The sequence below is a fragment of the Ceratotherium simum genome, chromosome 15 (genome assembly GCF_057802395.1).
Source record: "Ceratotherium simum simum isolate JZ-2026a chromosome 15, ASM5780239v1, whole genome shotgun sequence".
NCBI classification, from domain to species: Eukaryota; Metazoa; Chordata; class Mammalia; order Perissodactyla; family Rhinocerotidae; genus Ceratotherium; species Ceratotherium simum.
In genome coordinates this window covers 27,002,273-27,027,796 of record NC_141914.1, presented here as the reverse complement: position 1 = coordinate 27,027,796, position 25,524 = coordinate 27,002,273, and the positions used below count along the sequence as shown (strand labels likewise).

The 25,524-nt window shown below is 41.8% G+C and overlaps 1 protein-coding gene across 4 annotated transcripts in view; it reads right to left on the bottom strand.

Annotated features, from left to right (window-relative positions):
• The window catches only part of RUBCN (rubicon autophagy regulator), a 60,193-nt gene that overhangs the window by 10,358 nt on the left and 24,311 nt on the right, over positions 1–25,524 (bottom strand). Inside the window, exons 3-12 of one of the 4 annotated variants that reach the window (XM_014783042.2) lie at positions 20,437–20,523; positions 18,772–18,931; positions 17,816–17,922; positions 16,324–16,480; positions 15,148–15,681; positions 11,481–11,576; positions 10,672–10,787; positions 9,059–9,269; positions 8,453–8,554; positions 5,740–5,814 (exon numbers count right to left, since the gene is read on the bottom strand). In XM_014783042.2, coding sequence (XP_014638528.1) covers positions 5,740–5,814; positions 8,453–8,554; positions 9,059–9,269; positions 10,672–10,787; positions 11,481–11,576; positions 15,148–15,681; positions 16,324–16,480; positions 17,816–17,922; positions 18,772–18,931; positions 20,437–20,523 — 1,645 coding nt within the window. The remainder of the gene's footprint in view (positions 1–5,739; positions 5,815–8,452; positions 8,555–9,058; positions 9,270–10,671; positions 10,788–11,480; positions 11,577–15,147; positions 15,682–16,323; positions 16,481–17,815; positions 17,923–18,771; positions 18,932–20,436; positions 20,524–25,524) is intronic. The other 3 variants (XM_014783043.2, XM_014783044.2, XM_004424518.3) reach the window with 3 other exon arrangements.

The following is a 25,524-nucleotide window of genomic DNA, read 5'->3' as shown; positions in this document are numbered from 1 at the left end:
TGAATTAGTGACACTATGCATAGTACTGAGAAGGTCAGAGTGGCTACAAATCCAGGTGGAAACACAAACTCAGATTTGGTGCAAGACAGTGAATGAGAAAAGGAAGCATCCTAAGGCACAAGGGGACACATCCTCTACCAACCAGAAACACAAAATAAATGACTCCAATCTCTCCTTCATTCTCTAAATTGCAAGCCCTCTTAAATGATAAACTCTCAGAGGCGAGAATTCTCTCTAGCTCTTTTTTGTATCAGAACCAGCACCTAACACAGAACTTGGATCGCAGAGGTTACCCATTAAATGTATGTGGAATTGGAACTTTGCTTCTAACGTCTCACCACTATTGCTATTACTCCTGAATGTGAGAAGTCCTCTATACCCTTAAAAAAGCTTCATGGAAAGATTTCTTTCCTGTCTGGTGGCACAGGGAAGAAAAGAAATTCTCTATGGCTTGGCAACTCCCTGGAGATGCCTGGTAACCAACAAATTTTCATGGAGATATTCAACATGATCTTTACTGTAGAACTCTCAGGCATAATTACAGAAAACTATGGCAGACTTTCCAAAGCCTATTTCTGATAAAGAATTTTGAAGAGGATTTCTAATAGTGATATGCCTGAACCTCCAGAGACCTCGTCTACCCAAATGCTTTTGATGGGGAGAATGTGAAAAACAGCAGTCATGTTCAAGAAAGGCAGATAGAACCTATTCAAGTCATGAAAAAAAAGACTGTTCTGGCAAGTCTCATCCCTCACTTCCTTCAATACCTAGCGAAAAGAGAAAAGACCTTCTTTTCCTAATTAAACCTACACAATGATCAATCTACTGCATTTGAGCCCCTCAAATAGAGTGTTAAGGTTACATGACATCACTCTGCACTTGGCCATGAGTAACTCAATTGTTCTTCACGTTTCCTCTGTATATATATTTTTTGTATGTACCACTAGATTAATAAAATCTCCTTGTGAGCAAATGAGATTGTGTCTAATTCTTTTATCTGGACCTAAAATACTTAACACAGGGCTCTGTATACACGTATATTCTCAAATAATATTCCTGACAAATCAATGTCTTCAAAGCTATATACACAAATAAGAGAACAGAATTGAAATCTGTCAGTTTTCATATGCTCTCTAAGCACAGAAAAATTTAAGACAGCAAAAAAATTTTTGACTAGTAATTAACAAATCCTATTTTATTTAACAATAAAGAAGTTCACGTATACCATATTTTCTGTTTGAACTTGCACCACCAAAATCCAGATCCCAACACACTGTTAACTGTCTATTTCATTCTAAATAGTGCTATTTGAGAAAAGAAAAAAATTCTAGGCAATAGTAAACCAGATCCTCCTAGACCATTTGGTTTGCAACATTTATTTGCATAATACTTATACTGCCTTGGATTTACATAAGTCTTGCCTTGTCCTTGTAGCCCTCAGAGTGCTTTGAATGTAATAGGTTTTTGGAAAATATTTCTTAAATGAATGATTAATTGCCTAAAAGCAAAAAGCAAATTTCAGCCTGTTTGGGAGTGATAAAAAAGGAAAAATGAGAGGAAAATCTTAGACAGATATCCTTGAATAAAGAGCTAACCAATGTTGTTACTTTAGGGCCAGGCTGTTAAAAAAACACTGCACATCAGAGAGGAGAGGTGGTTGATAATTCATGGTTGCTAAGGAAACCACTGTCTTCATAAAAACTATAAAGCCGTTCTTCACGTTCACAGAAAGTTTTTTTTTTCCTTGAGAGGAAAAAAATCATTCTCTTCTCTTTGGAAAACATAGTCAAGTCATACTTTATCATGTTTCTTCTTTTTTATCAGAGGTGCAATGAGGTTGAGGTAGGTGGCAGGGACTTCCTAGCCAATCATGCATACTTCTAAGAGTGTGGAAGACCACAGAGTTTTGGATGTGAGGATCTTACCCCAGGAGTGGAGAGGGAGAGGCAGCATCTGATACCAAAAGGGACAAGACACCTGACACTAGTCAAGTACCATGAAGGCCCTGTGGGTACTGAGCCTTTGCTGCAACCTGCTGACTCTCTAGTCAGTTCAAGCAAATGATTAAGTTAATGTGGTTCGAACACTAGTTGAGGATCTGGATAAAAGTAGGCCAGGGTCTAAGACAGATAATTAAGGAGTAAAGAGAGAGGAGGAAGCTATTCAACTGGATGAATTAAGTGTACTCGAAATCAGAGCACTTTAGAAAGATGTCTGAGAATCTCGCCTTCCAAGTGGAAATTAACATAATTATGAAACTTTATATTGATTTTTTTGTATAAAAACAAGTATTTTTTTCCTAAGAGAACTAATGCTTTTGATGCTTTAGATAGGATAAGGTTATTACTACAGACTCAAAAAAGTTCAAAAATCTAAAAAAACACAACGCAACAAAAATAATGACATGTTATAAGAATTTTTGCATGTCCAGACATTGGTATTGGGATGATTAGGGAAGAACTGGTTAAAACCTTGGCACCCTAGCAAATTTGCAAATTTTTAAACAAAATAAATGAGGCACAGGAAGAGAGTCAACTTCAGAATTTACTGGCTAGTTTGATGTTGGTTTCCATCCTGCTTTTCTTCTAGCAGAGAAGATGATACCCAACACAGCCGGAAATCCAACTCCAGTGAATTTTCTGTAACCGCTGAGCCAAGAGGAAACACTTTAAAATGGAGAACCACAACTATTCTTGTTTTAAAAGGAGAAAAAAATTTTGATTAAAAAGGAGAAGGTGGGGAGAAGCAACTGATTACCTTGAATTGGATATAATTTAAAAACTTGTCAGAAAATATAGTTCACAAAATTTCCTCTTTACATATGGTGCCAGTTATCAATTTACTGCCTTTCAGCTCTAAACCGTGCCCTTCTTTTTGTCTGCTCTGTGATAATGCAGCTGGACTTGCAAACAGTGGTCCTTCTCCAACTGGCGCAATGTTAAGCTTTGTCAGTAGAGGGCACTGGAGGGACACTGGAGAAGGAAGGGGTTTCTCTTGCTGGTTCTGGCATGCTCCTCTAGGCGGACTCCTGTAGTGTACGTGACTTTCCCTTGGGGAAGCACGCCTTCAGGCAACTTTGCAGCAGAATGCCATTAGTAGTACTTCTCATAAACGGCTTTTCTTGGCACCTCCTGGGAAAACTTCTCAGCGAGTGCCACAGGCCTGGCACCTCCCATGAACCACACCCCCTGGTACCCCTTGAGTTCTGAGTCACAGCACCTCCCTGGGGGCAGCCTCCTCCAGCACCCCAGAGAATGGTTTCCTGGTAAGGGCCATTGGCATGGCACCTCCGTGGATAGCATCCCCTGGCACTCTCTCAGAACAGCTCTGCAGCTTCAGAGAACTTCTCCACCATCCAGTGAGCCAGGAGTCCTGGATCTCAGCCTTAGGGATGTGTGTGGCTCTCTTCTACATTTGTTCCTTCCCTGGGTGCTCTATCTCAGCCCTAGGGATAGTGACTGCTGCCTCTATCTGCTATTCCTGTATTCTTTCGAGATCTCTTTACTCCTTATGAGCCAGTCTCCCATTACTTCCATCTCCCATTATAGTTAACAATTCTTTATATCAAACTTTCTCTATTCCAATTACTGTGTGGTTTCTGTGCCCTGATTGGACGCTTACTAGATACATATATGTGGAAGACTGAAATTCTAGAAGAATCTACAAAGGAAGATAAAGAAAAATTGATAAAACTATAAGAGAAGAGGATGAAGCAGGGGGAGAGAACAACAAAACCCTGAAACTAAATAAGTTGAAAAGACTATCTGGGATTGGGAGCTTATGAATGATATATCAATTTGGCAGACACCATCAGAAGAAACAGATGAAGTGAAAGAAGCTAGACACAAAAGATCACATATTGTATGATCCAATTTAAATGAAATGTCCAGAAAAGGCAAATCTATAGAGACAAAGTGATTAGTGGCGAACTGGAGCTTGGGGTGAGAATGGGAACTAACTGCAAATGGGCACAAGGGATCTTACTGGGGTGATGAAAATGTTCTAAAACTACACTGTGGTAATGGGTGCAGAGCTTGGTAAATTTACTAAAAATTGAAAATTGTATACTTAATGTAATTAATACCTCAATAAAACTGTATAAAAAATAGATGTTGATGAATCCAAAGCTTTCTGTGAATAAGCTTTCTATGATCCCAAGGTTTATATCCACTTTATTGCTAGGAGGAAGTAACTTCCAAATCTGTTCCCTTCATAAACACTTCTGCTCCATATGGTCTACTCGATGAATCAGGATCTAAGATAAGTGGTTATATTAAGCAGAGGATTACAATACACAGAGTATTTATCAATGACAATGTCCATAATATGATCCTTAAGTACTTCAATTTTTCCAAGCGTGTTATGGATTCTGATGACCTTCCTTTGATAGAATCCCAAGAGATTCTTCGATAGCACGAATCACTTAAGGTGATCAAAAAGAAATGAGTCTGTAAACCTCTGGACATGAGTGGGAAGACTGCTAATGAGAATAATAATAATACTTTTTAGAAAGAATTTGGTACCAGTAATAAACTTGATTAAAGACCAGAAATAGATGAAAAAGAACAGAAAGCAATAAAGAAATCTAGAGTAGAGAAAGATGAATTGTAAATTATACTTTCATAATTGGGTATCTGTGTGTAGAAAGAAGGTAAAACAAGTGACTACTTTTGAGAGAGGCTTGTTCTAATTGCTTTTTCCCCAGCCCCCAATAATGTGTTGGGATTGTGGGTCACAAGAAAAAGCAGTTTTTTAGTTGAAAAATGTTTCATAGTCTTGGTGTATAAAAAAGTTTTAAAGCTCCAAAATGGGGGAAGAAAGAATGCTAAGAAGATCAAATAAAGGTATGCCTTATGGTTAAAGCAGAGTGAACGTCCTCTGACGGAGAAGTGGCTGACAGTCAATAAGTGCATCAGCAAAGGATTGTGGTTACAAACGCATTAGAAGTCAGTTAAAAAGTGACTCAGAATAATTACTTCTCCAGCAAAGGAAGACTATGTTAGAATAAATTATAGCAGTTCAGGAGTAGAGAAAGAGGCACTTAATTACTTTTATTTCTCTAAATCTTGATCTAATCTTATATAATTATTTCAAATTCTAGTGGCTGACAATATTAACTGTTTAATAAAAAGTCCTGAGTTTTGTTATTGTTTGTGTGTTTTAAAGTCATGTTGAGTACAAAACTGCTACTTTCTTTCAGTTAACCCCACCTACAGAAAGCCTACTTGTTTGGATCACAAAGCAATTACTAAGGGCAAACATTTGCAGCAGTAAATCCTAACTGTGTATGAAGTACCTAGATGAGATAGCTTTCTGAAAGTTGACTCTGCAAATTCAAAACTCTAAAGAGACACTACGCTTCACACCATTCTGACTTTTGCTATTTGACTGTGTGGCGGGAGCTTAGCCATAAATTTGAACTAAAATTTCTTCACCATTCTAAACTGTCTACTACCTCCATCAGCCACAATGACCACTTAATCTATAAGTATCACTGTAGGGAAGCATCAACAAGGACAATCTCAGTGAGGAGGGTTGTTGGGGTCGTATGAGGAAGAAGAAAATGAATATCTGAATTGTTCCTGGTTGGCTTAGGTCTGGTTTTTCCCAGCTAGTTCTCCAGACCCTATAGTCCTCATAACCTTGACAGGTGTCACATGATAAAGTATGTACAAAAGCTGGTGCAAACATTCACACACATGCATGTATGAGCACACCCACGCTTCCAACACAGGCTACCTGAAAACATCGAGGCCATTGACACTGAGAGTCCGTTCTTTGACATGTGAGTCAGGTTAGATCCTTCGCTACCATCTGTGTAATAATGATTATAAAAGGGGCCCTTTAGTATTCAGACAGGAAGTAAATCGATCAGAATGACAGCTCTATACCACATGTTCTTAGAATCAGAACTTGACTTTTGCTCCAAAAGATAAAACTGCTTTTAGGTACTTACATCCACAGGTAGGTACTCACTATAGCTTGTGAGACAGTTATTGCTGCTTCCCCAAACTGGCCTTGCCAGCCTTCCCCAAACCAGACCTCCTAAAGCAGTGGTTCTCAACAAGGGGGGATTTTGCCCCCCTGCAGATATTTGGCAACGTCTGGAGACATTTTTGTCACGACTGAGGGGGAGGGTGGTGTGCTACTGGCATCTAGGGAGAAGAGGCCAGGGAGGATGCCAAACAGTCTATAATGCACAGGACAGTCTATCACAGCAGAGAATTATCTGGCCTAGAGTTTGAGAAACCCTGCCCTAAGGTCTTTTCCATTAAGGATTTCAGTTCTGAACTGACTAGAGTTAGTTGATTAAATATTGCCTCTGGGCCCACAACTGCAGCAAAAGTTTCCATTAGGAACATACTTCGTGCCACCCCTAGGCAGGCTATTTCAAATTTGGCTCCTTTCAGACTCAACAGCTTCCCCAGGCTCCTTGCTTTGTTGCAAGGAACAGACTTAGTAGTCAAGTGGGCTGCTCCACATCCAGTGAAGCAGCATGTTTTGAATTTACCTTAATATTACCCTCATGAAATTCTGACTGTTGATCTTGAGAGAAAGGGCAGAACCCTTTTATTTTCTTCTAATTTGGAGATCAGGTCAATCACAGAGTGTGGTATAATAAAAAATATATATTTGGTCCTTGCCTCAGTTCCTCGCACAGAGCTCCTAAAACCCTGGGAATTTCCTGAGTGCTAGGAACACCTTTTGTTATTTATGAGTCCCTTTCCCTTATATCTGAATTTACGCTAAAAAGGTGACTTTTAGGGGGCACTTAGATAGCTTCAGTAAGGGGCTGGTTGCCAGAAAAAAAAACCAACCACCTGATTAAAGGATTAGAACTTCTAGTCCCACCCCCAATCTCCTAAGAGAGGAGAGAAGTTGGAGATTGAATTCAATCACCAATGGCCAATGATTTAATCACTCATGCCTACATAATGAAACCTTGATAAAAAAAAAAACCTCACAATGATGAGGTTTGGGGGAGCTTCCTGGTTGGTGAACATATCAATGTACTGGGAGAGTGGTGCACCCTGACTCCACAGGGACAGAGGTGCCTGCACTCGGGACACTTGGGGACCTTGCCTTATGTACCTCTCCATGAAGCTGTTCATTTGTATCCTTTATAATAAACCGAAATTTTAAGTATAGAGCTTTCTTGAGTTCTGTAAGTCATTCTAGCAAATTATCAAACCTGAGTGGGGGGGTCGTGCGAACCCCTGAATTTGTAGTTGGCTGGGGAGAAGTGAAGGTAGCCTGATGACCCCATTTGCGGCTGGCATCTGAAGGGGGGGTAGTCTCATGGGATTGAGCCCTTAACCTGTGGAGTCTGTGCTAACTCCAGGAGTTAGTGCCAGAACTGAATTGTAAGGACACTCAGTTGATGTAAGAGAATTGGAGAATTGCTGTTGGAAAACCACATACAAACAAAAAAAATGGAGTTTTAAGTGACCATCTATTATTGTCACGAATAGAAACCAGGTACATTAAGGAGAACACAGAAGGATGACTTCCCGGAGACCCGGAAAAATATGTGTAAAAATTACATTTTTGAATGGGGAAGAAACCCAGTTACCACAACCTGGAGGTCTGTGCAGGTGAATGGGTTCTCTAGATTGGTGTAAACAGGAAATCAGAGCCTCATGCAATAAAAGATCTATTCACCATCACCCTACAATAGAGAATTATAGATACAATTCACTTCTGTAAAAAAATTACTCTTGGTTTCACCTATGGGGGAAAAGCTTATGGCCCTGAACTGCTTTTTTGTTTGTCTGTTTGTTTGTTGCACTGATGAAAACTTGAAGAAATCTATGATTTGTAGGAATGGATTAACCCATTAATTGCGGGTTAACCTGATTTAACACAGCTGCCTTCCCAGATTAGAACCTCTCTCCTTCTCTATGCAGACGTTTACAAGAATAACAACAAGAGTCTGTGATTCTGCTAAGCAAGTTAGCACTGGTAGGACAGAAAATAAAGCTCTACTTAGTAAACTTGATTTTTTTCCTTTTTTGCCCCCAATGACTTTTTGTCCTTTTCTCTTAGTATTATAATAAAGCTCCTTTTAAACACTTTGAAACAATTTCAGTTGTGTTATGGAACACAAGAGAATAAGATTATAATTTCATGTAGATATGGGCCAGCCCTCAGCTGTCAGCAGGAGGAATCAGAGTGAGAATCCAAGAGAAAGGTGCAATTGAGGAAGAAGCATCAGGGTGACTTCAACAGGCAGGCCCCTCCACCTGGAACACTTCCTTTCAGTGTTCTTTTCTGCTTAAATTTTAAATAGGTTTTCTTTTTACCAAGAGAGGCTGTCCCTTACAATAACTGACAATATTCCATAATGGACCACACTGAAGATCCCTTACATAGGGAAAGCTTCTCAGCCTAGATTCCAAATTGAAAGAAACAGCTAATAAAAGCTACCTTGAAACAAAGTGTTACTTCTTACCTTGGATCTCAAATTCATCAACCTCATCAGTAGAGCCAGAGTCAGAGAACTGTGCTGAATCATGTGAACTGAACTGGGAGCTGCTGGAAGTGACCCGAAAACCTGGTGGGTTTAAAAAATAAATAAATAGCAATAAACAGGACAGAAAGAGGTCTCCTACTCCCTCTAGGGTCACAATAAAAGGGACCTGGTATGACTTCAAAAGAGAAGTAAATAGAACACTGGCTGAGGTGATGCTGGGGAAGTGGAAACTAGCTCTTCTTGCTGGTTGATCTCCATTTTATTCATGAAATTTAGAAAGTTTCATGTAAATAGAAGGTACTACTATCTGGGAAGTGAATCTGGAACCATTGGTCTTACTTCTCCTCATATCAGAAACCTACTTTTTGGAAGATATTTCTGAGGTAGGAAATGGATGAACTCTAGGACTCTGGTCTGGTAGAAAAAAAAAAATCAGAACAACATAGGAAATCTTTCTGATGGCAGAGGAACCCTTGGCTGGTTATAACATCTCAAATTAAGAGAAAAAAGAAAGCCCATGAGGCACCATGTCTTATCCTGCAGCCCTGAAGAAGAAGGAACAGACGTGTTCACAGCCTCACTCACTTCCATGCTCAGTCTCCTGGTACACAGGGAGCAGATTCTTGGTGCGGATCTGCTGGCGACGAAGGCGGATCTTCTGCTTCAGTTCCTGGATCTCTCTATCGCTTTCTTCCTCCTCGTCTTCCTCCTCGTCTAGGCACTGGCTCATCATGTTGCACTTCATTAGCTCAATGGCAGCAATCAAGGACTCTGAGATGCTGAAGTGGGCATTCTCCTGGGGTAAGGAGAGCAACAAAGAAGTTGCTTAGTAAGGGGCAAGAAGTATTAAACACCTCACTGATAATAACGTGGGAAAGTAGAGCTTCCAAGACACGCACTGCTTTTATTCAAAACACCCAGGGAAATGCACATTTCTACTAAAAAAGAAAGCTGATGGCCAGAAAACCTGTTCTACATTCTCTTTGCTCTTGTACCCGGCCATGCCTGGCCTTCCTGTTCCACTTTCTACACAAAAATATGACAGAGAAGTCATCCAGAATTTCATATCAGGGTCTTTCCTAAGACCATACACCTGTACACAAATTATTAAGGTAGATGTGATGTCTCAAGATAAAGTGCTTTATAAGCTATAAAATGCTACAGGCACATTATTATTATTATGATTACTACTATTTTTTTGTGTGTGTGAGGAAAATTGGCCCTGAGCTAACATTTGCTGCCAGTTTTCCTCTTTTTGCTTGAGGAAGATTGTCACTGAGCTAACATCTGTGCCAGTCTTCCTCTATTTTGTATGTGGGATGCTGCTACAGCACAGCCCGATGAGCGGTGTGTAGGTCTGTGCCCAGGATCTGAACCTGCAAACCCCAGGCTGCCAAAGCAGAGCACATGAACTTAACCACTACGCCACTGGGCTGGCCCAGGAACATTATTTATTACACATCTGAGACTTAGAACAAAATATAGAAGTTGATTCTGGGGCCGGCCCCGCGGCTTAGCAGTTAAGTGCACGCGTTCTGCCACTGGTGGCCCGGGTTCAGAGCCCGGGTGCGCACCGACGCACCACTTCTCCAGCCATGCTGAGGCCGTGTCCCACATACAGCAACTAGAAGGATGTGCAACTATGACATATAACTATCTACTGGGGCTTTGGGGAAAAAAAAAAAGAAGGAGGATTGGCAATAGATGTTAGCTCAGAGCCGGTCTTCCTCAGCAAAAAGAGGAGGATTAGCATGGATGTTAGCTCAGGGCTGATCTTCCTCACACACACACAAAATATATATATATATATATATATATATATATATATATATATATATATATATACACACACACACACACACAAAAAAAAAGTTGATTCTGAAAACAGTTTTTACTTAAGGTTCCAGGGTCAAGGAAACAATAATCACGTGGCTAAAATTCAATGCTTCTCTGCCCAAGGTAGCTTCTAAGACAAACTCAGTAATATTTTTGGATTCAATAAGGAGCATACGCTTCCTGAAGAGTTCTTCAGAGACAGAACTTGTTGAGCTTATCTTTGCTGTGAACTTATCTTTATTGTAGTCTATACTCATGGTACTGCTGTGTACCCCAAACCTCCTTAGAACAAATGGCACCATAGCCCCTCAGGCCAGATCTCCCAACTCATGGACTCTTCGGTAGCCCCTTAGATTCCTCACCTTTTCCAGGTCTGCACAGCTGCCAAAGTCTTGCTCAGACAGGTAGCTGATGAGGGACTGTCCTTCTGATGGTCTTCGGAACATACCTTCCCCCGAGCACAGGTACTGACCACCCTCTATGGGAAAATGGAATGTGAATGTGAAAAGCTGCGACTTGAAAAGCAAATCTGTAATAGCCAACCTCTTCAAGAAGTCTGATGATTTTACCAATAAAGATGCTGCCAAGTCTTCCCAGGTAACAGGTTGGAAAGATGTCTACCTGCTAAAGCAATTTCTCTGAATCTCAGAATCCCAAAGCACTAAGCCTCTTGGTTAAAGAATGGTGGAATCAACGGAGAGAGCCCGAAGACAATTCTCTTACCATCTAAAGATGAACTACTTGCCCTCCTACCCCACAAAAAAGAAAACAGAAAACCTGTGCTGAGAGTCAGACAAGGAAACAAATGGCTTCCTCCTATGGATGATTTCCATGTGGAGCTTATCTTCTGATAATTAAGCCCAGACACTCAAAGGCCTCTTTTCAAGGTCCCTCTCACCCACTCAGAGCACCATTCCATCTGGATCAACAGACATTCATGGTGATAGCATAAAAGACAGTGGGACCCTTAAGTCAGAGAGGAGCAAGAGAAAAGGCAGGGCAGTGTGATTTCTAGCACAGGGGTTGAAAATGATGAAAGGGAGGGTGAGACTGTACACTGTGTACCCTCCACAGAGCTGAGATGAGCCACACAGCTCACAGCTCAGCAGGTACAAGGGGAGAGCAGAGAAAAGACACAATTGCAGTCCTAGCCTTCCTAGTACTCACTTACCATACTCCATGTACAGAGAGCTGGGTGTGCTGACTTCACTGCTTTGGCCAGAGTAGGACAAGGGGCTTCTCAACTTCGACTTATCATTGCAGGATTCTAGCGTCAGTGACCATCAGGGAGTAAAAACACACATTCGAGGTGAGCAACAGATACATTCCCAACTTTGGAGTTTCAACATTTAACTGCTCCCATTCCCAATACCCTCCCAAACAGGAGAGAGGTGGCAGACCAACAGGGAACAGTCCAAGAATGCAGGAACACACTGAGGAAAGGAGATGGGAAGTCACTATATTCTAAGGGGAAAAGAGAAAACATGACCCAGAATGTGGCAACACAACGGTGAAAAAGAATCAAATCAGCGGATTCATGAATTTCTTTTCTTCCAACTTTTTACCAAATGTTCCAGAAATATCAGCCAATGTCTACCCTCTTGAGGAACCAATTTAGAAAACAGTCCTCACAAGGTAAAACAAAAATAAGTACATTAAAACTTTTCTGATACTTTGACACCAGGTTTTTAAACAATAGCAGATGGGTTACACTCACTAAGGAAATACTACGATATGATCTCTCCTGAAGCTGAAATATAAATTTGTCATACCTACAAATTTAACCCACTTCTGAATCAGCAGAATAACAAAATAAAATCCAGCAATGTCCTAAAAGAGGCATTAAGACAATGCTAGAGAAGCCAAAGATGATGGCCTTATAACCAAAGGACTCAGCCACAGGGCTGTAGACCCAGCCCTACTGGAGAAGGAAGGGAGATGTTTCAAGAGAAGACTGGTAAAGTAGGAAGTGCCTGGGTAGAAGTTTTAAAGGAACAGTGAAAGGAGTGGAGAAATAGCAGCAGGCAGGGCTTGCAGGAAATGAGAATCTGATATTCTCCAAAGGGAAACACAAAATTCCCAGTGCCACAGAAGGAAGAGCAGGTAGAAAAGCAGTGGGAATAAGCACTGAGAAATAAGCAGGATGCTCTGGGAGAATGAATGATCGAGCTGCATCCAACCCACTTCCTTGACAGATGGTGCCAACTTGTCAGCTGCTCGTCTCACAAAAAATGCTACTAAGTGGTAAGAGATAATCATGTGTTCTCCCTTCCTCGGGCCTCAAAGATTTATGGTGGTCCTGGCAGTGGGCTCTGCTCCTCACTACTGAACTGAAGACAAACCAGCAGTCACCATGATACCCTGGTAAGGCATCATGACTTGGATCATGACTTGAAAGGTCATGACTTGGAAGGGACCTTTGAGGTCCCCAGTCAAACTTAGTGCACAACACAAACTCCAACACCAGCACTCTATTCCTTTACATGTAAAGGCCATCCAGCTTACGCTTACTGAGCTCACTACCTCCTGATGCTGCCCACTCAACTGAACAGCTCTAATTCTCAGAATTTCCTCATACTCACTTGAAATCTGTCTTCTTACAATTTCTCATCTCCTTAAGAACCACAATGCTCTTCTAAACGATGGTCTCACAGACTTATTTCTCCTTAACCATCTCTTTTCCAAGCTAACATACCCAGTGGCTTCACCCATTACCAGGAGGCCATGGTTTTCAGTCCTCCCAGACATATTCTAGTGTTAACATCTCCATGAATTATGGTACCCAGAATGGAATACAACATTCAGTTTGAACACAACCATGAAAACCAAAGAAACAGACTTAAATCACTAGAAAAATCCTGTGCAATAGCTGGAATGGGTGGGTGGGAGACTTACAGGGGAAGGAAGATGGGTTAAAAAAAAATGAAACAGGACTCTAGGACAGGCAAAAAACATGCACCCACATCCAACACCAGAGAAAGGGGAGAAAACACATTCTGGTGTTAATTCAAGGGTAATAAAGTAATCCGTAGTAAGTAGTCAGTTACAAGAAAATTCTGCCACTGATTCATCATGATGCCTTAGACAAATAGTGGGCCTCAGTTTCACCTTTGGGCAAAACAAGATTGATAAGTCTTGACTCTGCCTTCTAGAAGCTGTTACAAGACTGAATGAGGCATCTGGAAGTTCTGGACAGAAAACATACCATACAAAATATTGGTGCCATTTTACAGACAGGTCCAAGCATCACAGCAGGACCAGACTAGACAGACTTGATTTAACACCAGAATGGAAAACAAGGTTCTGAACTAAGCAAGATAGTCACAGACGAGGAGGAGGAGGTGGTGGACAGAAAGGAGGACCGGCTCCCAAACCTGCAATGGGATCTTCAACTATAATGGTGATATTCCTGAGGCCTCCTGTACGTAGACAGACAGGTGCAGAGGAGAGTGCAGACAGAGGAAACGAGAATAGAGAAAGTGAGAAAAAGAGTGTCCTTTCATCTAGCAGAGGTGGAGACTTAACTCCCGAGAGGGAACCCTAGTGCTGAGGGAACCCTAGTGCTGAAGCAGTCAGCTACTGAACCCTAGTAGCTGACTCATACAAGAAGCTACACATGACCCACACTCCCTCAGACCCTTCTGTTAAGGTTTTCTCTGGCTCCCTTTTCCAATGCAGGTTACTGTGGTTTCTGGAATCCACCTGGATTCAAGAATGGGGGCAGGGAAGTTTTACATGCTCAAAGACCAATGGCCTGGAGTACAGTAGACACCAAGCCTGCAGCAGGAGATGTGAAGTGAGGATCTAACCCAAGCGCTCTTCACATCTAAGAAAGCTAGTGGAAAGACAGGCTTTGATTTGGAGATTTTTTTTTTTCCCTAAAGAGTTCCAATAAGCAAAACCACATTCTTAAGGGGAAAACAGAAGCAAAAGTTTATCATTCAGAAGTTTCAAATGAGGGCCTTAGCTCTCACCTTTTTAGAAATTACAAGTAGAAATCAATGGCAGCTCCAGTTACTCAAGGAAATCCTCCTTTTTTATTTTCTAAAATTTTTTTATATTTTATTTCTGGGGCTCTCCAACCCAGAACTGGCTTGGAGCAAAAAGGTCCATGTTTTACTCCCTGTTATGGAGATTCTTCTACAAATGAAACCCAACCAAAGCCTGCCAGGCACCAAGAACCCAGGACAGATGATGGCAGAGAGATGGCAAAACCAATGAGACTCACTTTCCCCTTGCCTAGGGAGCTCTCTGCTACCTGCTGGTGTTTGTGTCATGGAGGCCCCAGTGGCCAGGACCTCCTTACCTGACTGCCTTTCAACCTGAATTAGTGATGCAGCAGTCAGCACCCCCTACTCGTACACTAGATCACATCACCCCACACTCACTATATCCCTAGTTTTAATGAAGAAACCCTAGTATCACTTTGCCTCTCTCATATTGGTATTACATCCTGACCAAACTTCTCAGGAATCACAGGAAGGGGAGGAATTTAATGGGATTATTTTTAAAGCTCATTAGTACTTCCCCTCTGTCTAAGAGATACATTTAAAACTCAACTGTGATGAGTCACACTACCCTCTGATGCTAAGAAGCTAGTGAAAGAATCAAGGAAAGCATTTACTATACAGCAGTGTAAAAAGGAATAAACAAATATTCTTGGAGAGATTTCTTGTGTATCCATTACAAACTTCTCTCTTTTATTATAAATGAGATACCTGTCATGTCATCAGAAACATAACTTCTCTTCCTGCCATTTGAAGACCCTTAAGAAGAAACTCTCCCTTCCACCATAATTCAGAGGGCCACCTTCCTAACTAGGGGCTGGTGATCATTACCTGGGGCTCCTCTGGAGACAATGTTGGTATCTGAATGGGAGCGAGTATGGCTCTTCTTTGTTCCACTGGTGACAGTGAGTGTCTGCCCCTCGGAGAAGCTGGACCTGCGAAGGACGCTGGACAGCTGGCTCTGCCCACCTCCCTCCTGGTCCCCTAGCGAAGAAGCAGCAGAATCTGGCTTATGGGAGCTGCTGGAGGAGAACAAGTTTGAGCTGCTGCTCTCAGCATTGCTGCTGTGACTCTGACAGCTGGCGGTCCGGCCTCGGGGGTCCACATTGCCGATGGCCAAGTACTCGGGCCCCTCACTGGCATCACTTGGGGAATCATTCTGGCTGCTGACCCAGGATGCTTCTATGGGGCTGGTTAAAGTGCTGGAGCTCATCTCATTTGGGGTCGAGGGGGAATCCCTGGCTAATGCAGAGACTGGAAGCAGGGGGGCTTGGGTAGTTTGATCCTCTACTGGTGAGACGTGCCCTCTGCTTTCTTGAGGTCTCTGGGGAGGGCCAGAGAGTGAAAAGGAAGTAGATCTTCTTTCTAAGATATAAAAAGAAAGGGAAGGGAAAGGTGAGCTGGAAGTCTTTGGTACATCTGAAGGGCTTCTCCACAATTCAGGACCAAACTCCTAACAGTACTGGGTGCCCAGGACACCTGGTGTCACCTCAGTACAGGTGAGTCACTTGAGGTAAGTAAAAAATTACTTAGAAGCAGCTAAGCCAAGAGCATGGGCTCTTGAGACAGTGGCTTCATTGCTTATTAGTATGCTTTCCTCATCTGTAAAATGAGCAATAATAATAACACCTACCTCACAGGACTGTTTTGAGGATCAAATGAGATAATACCTATAAACTGATTATAACAGAGCCTGGAACATGGTAGGCACTCAATAAATGTTAGCTATTATTATTGAAATGCCTTCTTGGCAATGTGGATTACAAACCCAGGGGAATCTAAAAACATCTCTTTCCTCTGTTACTTTAATGATTCTATTGAATTATCTTATGTCAGTTGTGATATAACTTTTTAAGATGTTCATTTTTAAGACATGAAGTTTGTCTTAAGTTTGTCAAAGTGCACCAACACAAGGCTTTATCTATCCCCAGTCTGTGAGCACCCACAAAGTCCTCTACATTCCAGGGCTGGGGATACATGTCATGATTACCCTTCCTGCCCGCATACCTGAGCTGTGGTTGGGCGCGGATTGGTGGAGGCTAGAGATGGACCCAAAGTAGGAATGCTGAGCGTAGCTGGTTGGAGGGGTGTATGTGGAACCAGGCAGAGCTGTCAGGCTCTGGCTCTTTGTCACCGGCAGCGGGCTCTCATGCTTTCCAGCAAACTACAAAAACACATATGTCAGAGTCAAGGACAGAGACCTTCAGAGGAGGGGCATTCAGCAATACAGAAATGCTGGTAGAAGCTGACCTTTGGCAGCAGGCTTGGACTGCAGCCAGAGCCTGTAGTTACAGCGTAGCTACCCTCTATTAGAATATACAACTTTGAAACCTTAAAGCCCTGCCATATACGGCAGCTTCTGCCCCTGGAATCTGAGGAAGTAAACCTGGAGTGCTTTATCATGGAGGCAGTACAACAGAATGCTTACGGCTATGCACATGGAGTCAGAAATCAGAGAGATGAGGGTTCAGATCCAGGCCCTATTACTTACAGGCTATTTGGTCCAAACTTTGAGCAAGAGATTTATCTACTCTGTCCCTCGGTGGCCTCTTTTATAAAACGAGATTAATGCCTACCTTATTGAGTTGTGAGGATTAAATGAGATGATGCATGTATTGTGCATAGCACCATGCCTAGCACATAGAAAGCATTCAATAGATGGTAACCAAGAATCAAAATTTAAAAATCAAGAGAGATAGAGACTCCTTCCCTAAAAGGAGTAGGGATTGTGATTCCATTCTAGCTGAGGCACTGATATTAGTGATGGAGTGAGTGAACTGGAGGATTAACAATAAGCAACAAAATTTTCTTTACACTTCAAGGACAAAAATGATCCTGCATAACACTAGGCCATACTAGGTCTGATGCTATAAGTCCTACTCCTGATTCAAAATCTTCCCTCTTCTCCTCAGCTCTTTGTAAAGCCTGCCCTTAAGGAGGTGCTTACTCAGATTTAGGATTTTAAAAAAGGGTTTAAAAATAGACACCTCCTTCCTCAAACAGACCTAAGCTTAGACTTTTCACTGCAATAGCTACTTTACAGTACCTCCTCTTCTTCTCCAAGTTTTTTTTTTTTTTTGAGGAAGATCAGCCCTGAGCTAACATCCATGGCAATCCTCCTCTTTTTGCTGAGGAAGACCGGCCCTGAGCTAACATCTATTGCCAGTCCTCCTCCTTTTTTTCCCTTTTCCTCCCCAAAGCCCCAGTAGATAGTTGTACGTCATAGCTGCACATCCTTCTAGTTGCTGTACGTGGGACACCGCCTCAGCATGGCCGGACAAGCGGTGTGCTGGTGCGCGCCCGGGATCCAAACCCAGGCCGCCAGTAGTGGAGCACGCGCACTCAACCGCCAAGCCACGGGGCCGGCCCTATTTTTTTTTTTTAATAAAAGCCTTTCAGTTCAACTGCCTAAGTGAAGACATAGTTTGCCACAGAGGGTTACATCATGGTGAGGTTCAAGGGCCCAGCATAGACACAGATAATTCCTTGCCCCCTTTACCATAGATGCATCAATCTGAGCCAGAAGGCGAGGGTTGTTCTGCTCCACTGCTTCCAGGCATTGGAGCATGGCCGTGACATGGGCGTTGCTTAGCAGGAAAGCAGTATCTGGGGAGAGAAAAGCTACTGCAGTGATGGAGCCCACAAGGGAGATCTTTAGCTTCCCTGTGTGGCCCGGGGAGAAGCTCAGGGAAGAAGGGAGGGAAAAGGTAAAAATGAATTGAGGAGAATCATGCCACTGTGGAGAGAAGAGGAATCAGGGACAAACAAAGTCTAGGAGAGGCTAAGTAATGTGCAATATAGCAGAGAGGTCACAACAAGAGGCTTCAAAATCAGAAAGATTTGAATCCTGGCTCTAGGGGACATTTTTTTTTTTTTTTTTTGGTGAGGAAGATTGTCCCTGAGCTAACATCTGTGCCACCCTTCCTTTATTTTGTATGTGGGATGCTGCCACAGCATGGCTTGATGAACAGTGTGTAGGTCTGCACCCAGGATCCGAACCTGTGAAGCCCGGGCTGCTGAAGCTGAGCATGCGAACTTAACCACTACACCATTGGGCCGGCCCTCTAGGGGACTTTTGGCCAAGTCACCCAACCTCCTTGGGCTCTGCTTCCCTGATTGGAAAACAGGGGTATTAATACCCACCTCTCAAGGCTGTTGGGAAGAGTATATGTATAAAAAGTATATAAGAGCAACTGGCACACAGAAAACTCAGTAAATGGTGGTTATTCTTACTGGTTTGTGAGTATGGGAGTAGGGGAACACCTCAGCATAAAGTCTTATTGTGTTTTACACAGCAGGTGAGAGAGAAGATTGGATGGGTGTTTCTGATTAGAATCTCTATGGCATCAAGTGAAAGTATGAGGCCCTGGGGTAAGAGTCAGTCTAAAAGAAGAGGAAAGTAGAAGAGCACGAGGAAGTATAGGCAACAATCCTGGCTAAGTGACCTCTACCTACCTGTGTAGAATTTTCTGATATACTGTCTATCCCCAAGTAGAGTTCGGAGCTGGGCTGAGAGACAGTGGCACTGCAAGCTATGCTGCAGCCACAACTCTGCAACGGCAGGCTCACTCACGCCATCAGTGCTGCTTTGGCCATTCTCATCCAAGTCGATGAACTGGGAGGCAAAGAGGCATGAGTCAAAACATACATCCTTGATAAATACAGCAAAATTGAGGCCTAGTGACCTGAAAACTAAATTGAGACAGTAAGAGGAGGCAGTCAGAGGTATTTTTCTTCCGGCTAGCATCTAGAAGTTACCTAGCAAGGAGAGGGAAGGAAGGGATTAATGGTTCCACTGCTAGATTGGGCCACTGGAGAGGGACTAAGCAGGTAAGACCTGATATGCAGCTCCAGGAGAGGATAAAGCTGCTACATCTGTCTCTTTATGTTCTAACCCCAAAGAGGCATCTATTCTGGGGTATTCAGAAAAAGGATAAACTTGACATGTTGGCCTCTCTCACAGAGTCCTCTACTTCAGATGGCCGCCAGAAAATAATGCAACAAAAACCTGGAGGAAAGGACCTAGGAAAAATGCCACCAAAGATTCTCCACCAAAGAGAAACCATCTAAGCATCTCTTGTTGGCTCTAGCCACAGCATTCTCTACTGGAACCTCCTTCTACTTGGCTGTTTCTAAAAGCAAGGTCTCATAGCCCAGGGTCAGTGCAAAAAAAATGTATGGATGGCAATTTCAGGCAGCTTCTAAGAAGAAATGACTACAGCAATATATTTTAGAAAAGCAAGTTAGAGAGGGTTTTCATGGGAAAAATAAAGTGATAAGGACAAAGAAAATATATGTAAGAAAACCATTGGGCTCTAGCCTTTTCTCACAAAAAAGGCCAGTCTGACACCTTGTGATTTAGTTTCCTGATCATTTAAAAACAAATTACTTTTCCTGACATCACCTCAACAATGAATCTTGCAGTGGGTGGAGTATACATGAAACAAGACTGGCCATGTATAGACAAGTATTAAAGATGAGTGACAGGTATTTTAGGGTCCATTATACTATTTTCTTTAATTTTGTATATATTTGAAATTCTCCATAATAAAGTGTTCAATAAATAGATACATAAATTTGACAGTGATTGATCCGGAACTAGCTGTGTAACTCTGGAAGTCCTTGAGCTCGTTGCCCTGACTGAAAATCAGGGGTACTCTGTTGAGCTGAGAGCACAGGAGGGTGCTAGAGTGGTAGCTGTTAGGAAGATGTTTGGCTCCACTTGACACTGGCCTTCAGAAACCTCACAGTTCTTTCTAATTGGTATATCCTCTTCTCTTAAACAGTTATCAGCATGTAAGTCCCACTTCCCCAACCTCTTCATGGAAACTCTTGCCATTTGCCCTCAATTTTGAAAAGCTTCACTCTGGTCCCACATATGCAGATCTTTTGAAAATAAAGAAACTTTTTCACCCCTTCCCCAGATGAGAGAAAGTGGCCTGGAGCAATGGGTTTTCAAGGTTTATTTTTTAAAGCAAATAATCCTCCCCTCCAAATCAGTCCTATAGGGATAATTTCCTACCCCCAGTTACTAGGAAACTTGACTCATCCTTCTAGCCCAGGAGACTCTTAAGACAGACCATCACACAACGAGGCCTTGTGGTTACCTTCACTTCTTACCTTCTCCACGTGAAGGGCTGAGTGGGGACTGAGCCAGCGGATGTCTTTCACAAACTGCCAATAATCAGTCTGGCGGCAACACACCTGCTGTGGAAACACACAAGGTGAACAAATCACTACCATTTTGGACCAAATCTAGTTCTAGTGTTGACATTCAAAGAGAGAAAAAAAAGCATAACTCTCCCCTTGCCTCAACCAAGCTTCTCAGCAGCAATCAAAGGAATACATACACACATTTACCCTTTCAAAGGATAATTGTTAAAAATTATTTTAATTGTTCTTTTGAGCACATGCATTATAAAGTAGAAGGTTATATAGTGAAAATAATCTGTTTTTCCCCTGTCTCTCTGCCATTCAGTTTCCTAGAAGGTAATTCTTAAAACTGGTGAAGAGTTATTCATTAAAAGTCAAAGATGTAAGTCTTCAGTTTTTACTGCAAAATCAAGTAAGGAAAGATCTGCTTTTCCCATGCTACCCAGGTTAAGAAAGGGCTGTATTAAGAGTTAAAAAAATGCTCAGTCCTAGATAAAACAGTCTCACACTGGAAGAGGCCTGAACATGACAGCAAAATGTTTATATCATGAAAACCTAATTCTTATATTTTGAGAATCCTTTCTGAGATTACTGGGCACAAGTTAAAACTGAAATCTAAATTTTTCTATTTCTAACATAGAAATAGAGAACTAGCACAAATATTAAGAGAGAGACGAATCAATGGGACAAAATAAAGAACCTTGAAAGAGTCCTTAAAATATATCAGAATTTAATATATGATCCAAGAAGCATCTTAGAAGTCAATGGACCTCTCATCTAGTATGGGAAGGTGGAAGCAAGAATTAGAAGTGTCACGGGTACAGGCTCTTTTGCCAATTAGAGTCATGAAGACCTTTAATATTTTGGCAGCACTGTGGTAGTGTTTCTGGACTCTGTTCTGTGACTTAGTGGATATTGAGTGGCCAGGGGTGGGCAGCAGTGGGATATCAACTCCAGCATGTGTCCTGGTTATGTCACACCTAAGTGAATAGCATCTCAACTTGGTTTCCATTCTTCAGGCAAAATTTTAGGCTAACTCAGAAATGAAATAGGTGGGGCCGGTCCAGTGGCTTAGCGGTTAAGTGCGCGCGCTCTGCTACTGGCGGCCCAGGTTCGGATCCTGGGCGCACACCAACGCACCACTTCTCCAGCCATGCTGAAGCCACATCCCACATACAGCAACTAAAAGGATGTGCAGCTATGACATACAACTATCTACTGGGGCTTTAAGGGGGAAAAATAAATAAATAAATAAAATCTTTAAAAAAAAAAAAAAAGAAAGAAATGAAATAGGGGACATCACTACAGATCCCACAGACATTATAGAGGAAGATTATAAACAACTCTATGCTTACAAATTTGATAACCTAGGTGAAATGGGCCAATTCTTTGAAAGAAACAATCTGCCAAAACTCACGAAGAGGAAATACTTAATCTGAGTAAGGCTTATCTATTAAACAAATTGAATCAATAATTAATAACATTCCAAAACAGAAAGCACCAGGCCTAGATGGGTTCACTGGTGAATTCTACTAAACATTTATGGAAGAAATTATACCAATTCCTTACCATCTCTTTCAGAAGACAGAAGCAGAGAGAATACTTCCCAGATCATTCTATGAGGCCAGCATTATCCTAATACCAAAACCAGAGAAGACATCACAAGAAAAAAAAAAACTATGGACCAATATCTCTCATGAAGATAGATGCAAAAATCTTCAACAAAATATTAACAAATCGAATCCAAAAATGTATAAAAAGAATTATATGCCATGACCAAGTGGGATTTATCCCAGGTATACAAGGCTAGCTCAACGTTCCAAAATCAATTACTGTAATCCATCACATCAGCAGGCTAAGAAAGAAAAATCACATGATCTTATCAATAGATGCAGAAAAGGCATTTGACAAAATCCAACACCCATTCATGATTAAAAATTCTCAGTAAACTAGGAATAGAGGGGAACTTCCCCAAATTGATAAAGTCATCTGCAAAAACCTACAGCTATCATCATACTTAATGGTGAGAAGCTCAAAGCTTTCCTACTAAGATCAAGAATAAGGCAAGGATGCCGCCTCTCACTACTGCTTTTTAATGTTGTTAAAAAGTCCTAGCTAATGCAGTAAGACAAAAAAAGGCAATTAAAGTTACACAGATTGGAAAGAAAGAAAAAAACTGTCTTTGTTCACAGATGAAATGGTTGTTTAAGTATAAAAGTAGAAAGAATCAACAAAAAAAATTCCTGGAACTAGTAAGTGACTATATAGCAAGGTTGTAGGATACAAGGTTAATAAAAAAAGTCAACTGCTTTCCTATATACCAGCAACGAACAAGTGGAATTTGAACTTAAAAACACATTACCATTTATAGTAGCACCTCCAAAAATGAAATACTTAGGTATAAATCTAACAAAATATGTATAAGATCTGTATAAGGAAAACTACAAAACTCTGATGAAAGATACCAAAGAACTAAATAAATGCAGAGATAATCCACGGTCATGGATAGGAAGACTCACTACTGTCAAGATGTTAGTTCTTCCCAACTTGATCTATAGATTCAATGCAGTCCCAATCAAAATCCCAGCAAATTATTTTGTGGATATCAATAAACTGATTCTAAAGTTTATATGGAGAAGCAAAAGACCCAGAATAGCCAAAACAATATTGAAAGAGAACAAAATTTTTCTTCAAAAACAACTGATACTATCTGACTTCAAGACTTACAATAAAGCTACAGTAATCCAGACAGTGTAGTATTGGCAAAACAACAAATAGATCAGTGAAACAGAATAGAGAGCCCAGAAATAGACCCACATAAATACAGTCAACTGATCCTTGACAAAGGAGCAAACCTAGATGACCTTGGGTATGAAGATGACTTTTTAGACATAAGACCAAAGGCATGATCCATGAAAGAAAGAACTGATAAGCTGGAATTCATTAAAATTAAAAACTTCTGCTCTGTGACGGACAACGTCAAGAGAATGAAAAGACAAGCCACAGACTGGGAGAAAATATTTGCAAAAGACATATCTGATAAAGGACTGTTATCCACAATATACAAAGAACTCTTAAAACTCAACAATAAGAAAAGAAACAATTTGATTTAAAAAAATGGGCCAAAGACCTTAACAGACACGAAGATATACAGATGGCAAAGAAGCATATGAAAATATATGTCATATCGCATGTCATCAGGGAAATGTAAATTAAAATAACACAATACCACTATATACCTATTAGAATCGCCAAAATCCAGAACCCTGACAACACCAAATGCTGGCAAGGATGTGGAGCAAAAGTAACTCTCAATCATTGCCGGTGGCAATGCAAAATGGTATAGCCACTTTGGAAAACAGTTTGACAGTTTCTTACAAAACTAAACATACTCTTACCATATGATCCAATAATCACATTCCTTGGTATTTACCCAAAGGAGCTGAAAACTTATGTCCACACAAAAACCTCAATAAAAACTTGATGTCAGAGTGACATCAGCATCATGGCAGAGTGAGTTTTCCCGTAAACTCTTCCCCCGATAAGATACAACAAAAGGGTCAAGCATAGACCAACAAGAGACACTCACACTGCACAGAGAGACATCGGAAAGACCCACACTGCCACACTTCTGAGAGCTGACATGCTGGGACCCCCAGAGGAAGTGGGGGGAGGTAAGGAGAAATCCTCTCCCTCCCCATCAGATAGGCGACTCGGGTCGCACGGCTCCCAGAGAGAGGGTAGGTGTGGCCCTCTGAAGGGAAACCGTAACTCTTCAAGCTCTCTCAGCCAGTGGGAAACTCCCACACAGAGGACTCAGAACTGCTGCAGGGGTGCCATCAATATCTGAGCACCCCAGGAGAGTGGATAACGAGGGGCGAGTGAGAAGCCGCCCCCCCCAACCCAGAGACCCAGCAGGCAAGGGAGAGAGCCTCTCGAACCCCGCATGCCCGACACTGCAGCTCAGCCAACCAGTCTGAGCAGCCTCGGTGGAGTGCGGGCAGCCCGCGGCAGCGGAGCAGCCGGGGTAGAGTGCAGGCGGCCCACCATGGCAGCAGAGTAGCCGGGGCGGAGCGCGGGCAGCCCTGGCAGCGGAGTAGCAGGGCAGAGTGCGGGCGGCCCGTGGCAGTGGAACAGCCGAGGCAGAGTGAAGTGCAGTCAGTCCGTGGCAGCAGAACAGCTGCAGCAGAATGCAGGGGGCTCAGATTATACAGCCCTTGACCCCCACATGGTGATGGCAGGTGGAAACTGCAACCAGATATTTCCAGGATTAGGAAAAACAAAGCCAATACAGCAACCACGATGCAAAAGTACATTAAATTGCCAGACCAGAAGGAAAATAACAAGCACCCAGAAATCAACCCTGAAGGCACAGAAATCCATAACCTAAATGACAGAAATTTCAAAATAGCTATCATGAAAAAGTTCAATGAAATACAAGAAAACACAGATAAACAATTCACTGAGATAAGGAGTTTCTTCACAAAAGAGATTGAAATCATAAAGAAAAACCAATCAGTATTGATGGAAATGAAGAACACAATGGAGGAGATAAAGGAGAATACGGAATCTTTAAAGAACCGAGCTGACAATATGGAGGAAAGAATTAGCATTATAGAAGATATGAATACAGATATGCTCCAAATGAAGGAGGAGAGAGAACTAAGACTAAAAAGAAATGAATAAAGTCTCCGAGAAATATCCGACTCAATTAGGAAATGTAACATAAGAATTATAGGTATTCCTGAGGGAGAAGAGAGGGAAAGAGGAACAGAGAGCCTATTCAAGGAAATAATAGCTGAGAACTTCCCAAATCTGGGGAAGGAGCAGGAAATACCAGTAAGTGAAGCCAATAGGTTGCCTAAATATGTCAATAGGCAAAGGCCCACTCCAAGACATATAGTAGTAAAACTGGCAAAGGTCAATGACAAAGAAACAATATTAAGGGCAGCTAGACAAAAACAAAGAATAACGTACAAAGGAACTCCCATCAGGCTCTCAGTGGATTTCTCAACAGAAACTTTGCAGTCTAGGAGAGACTGGAATGATATATTC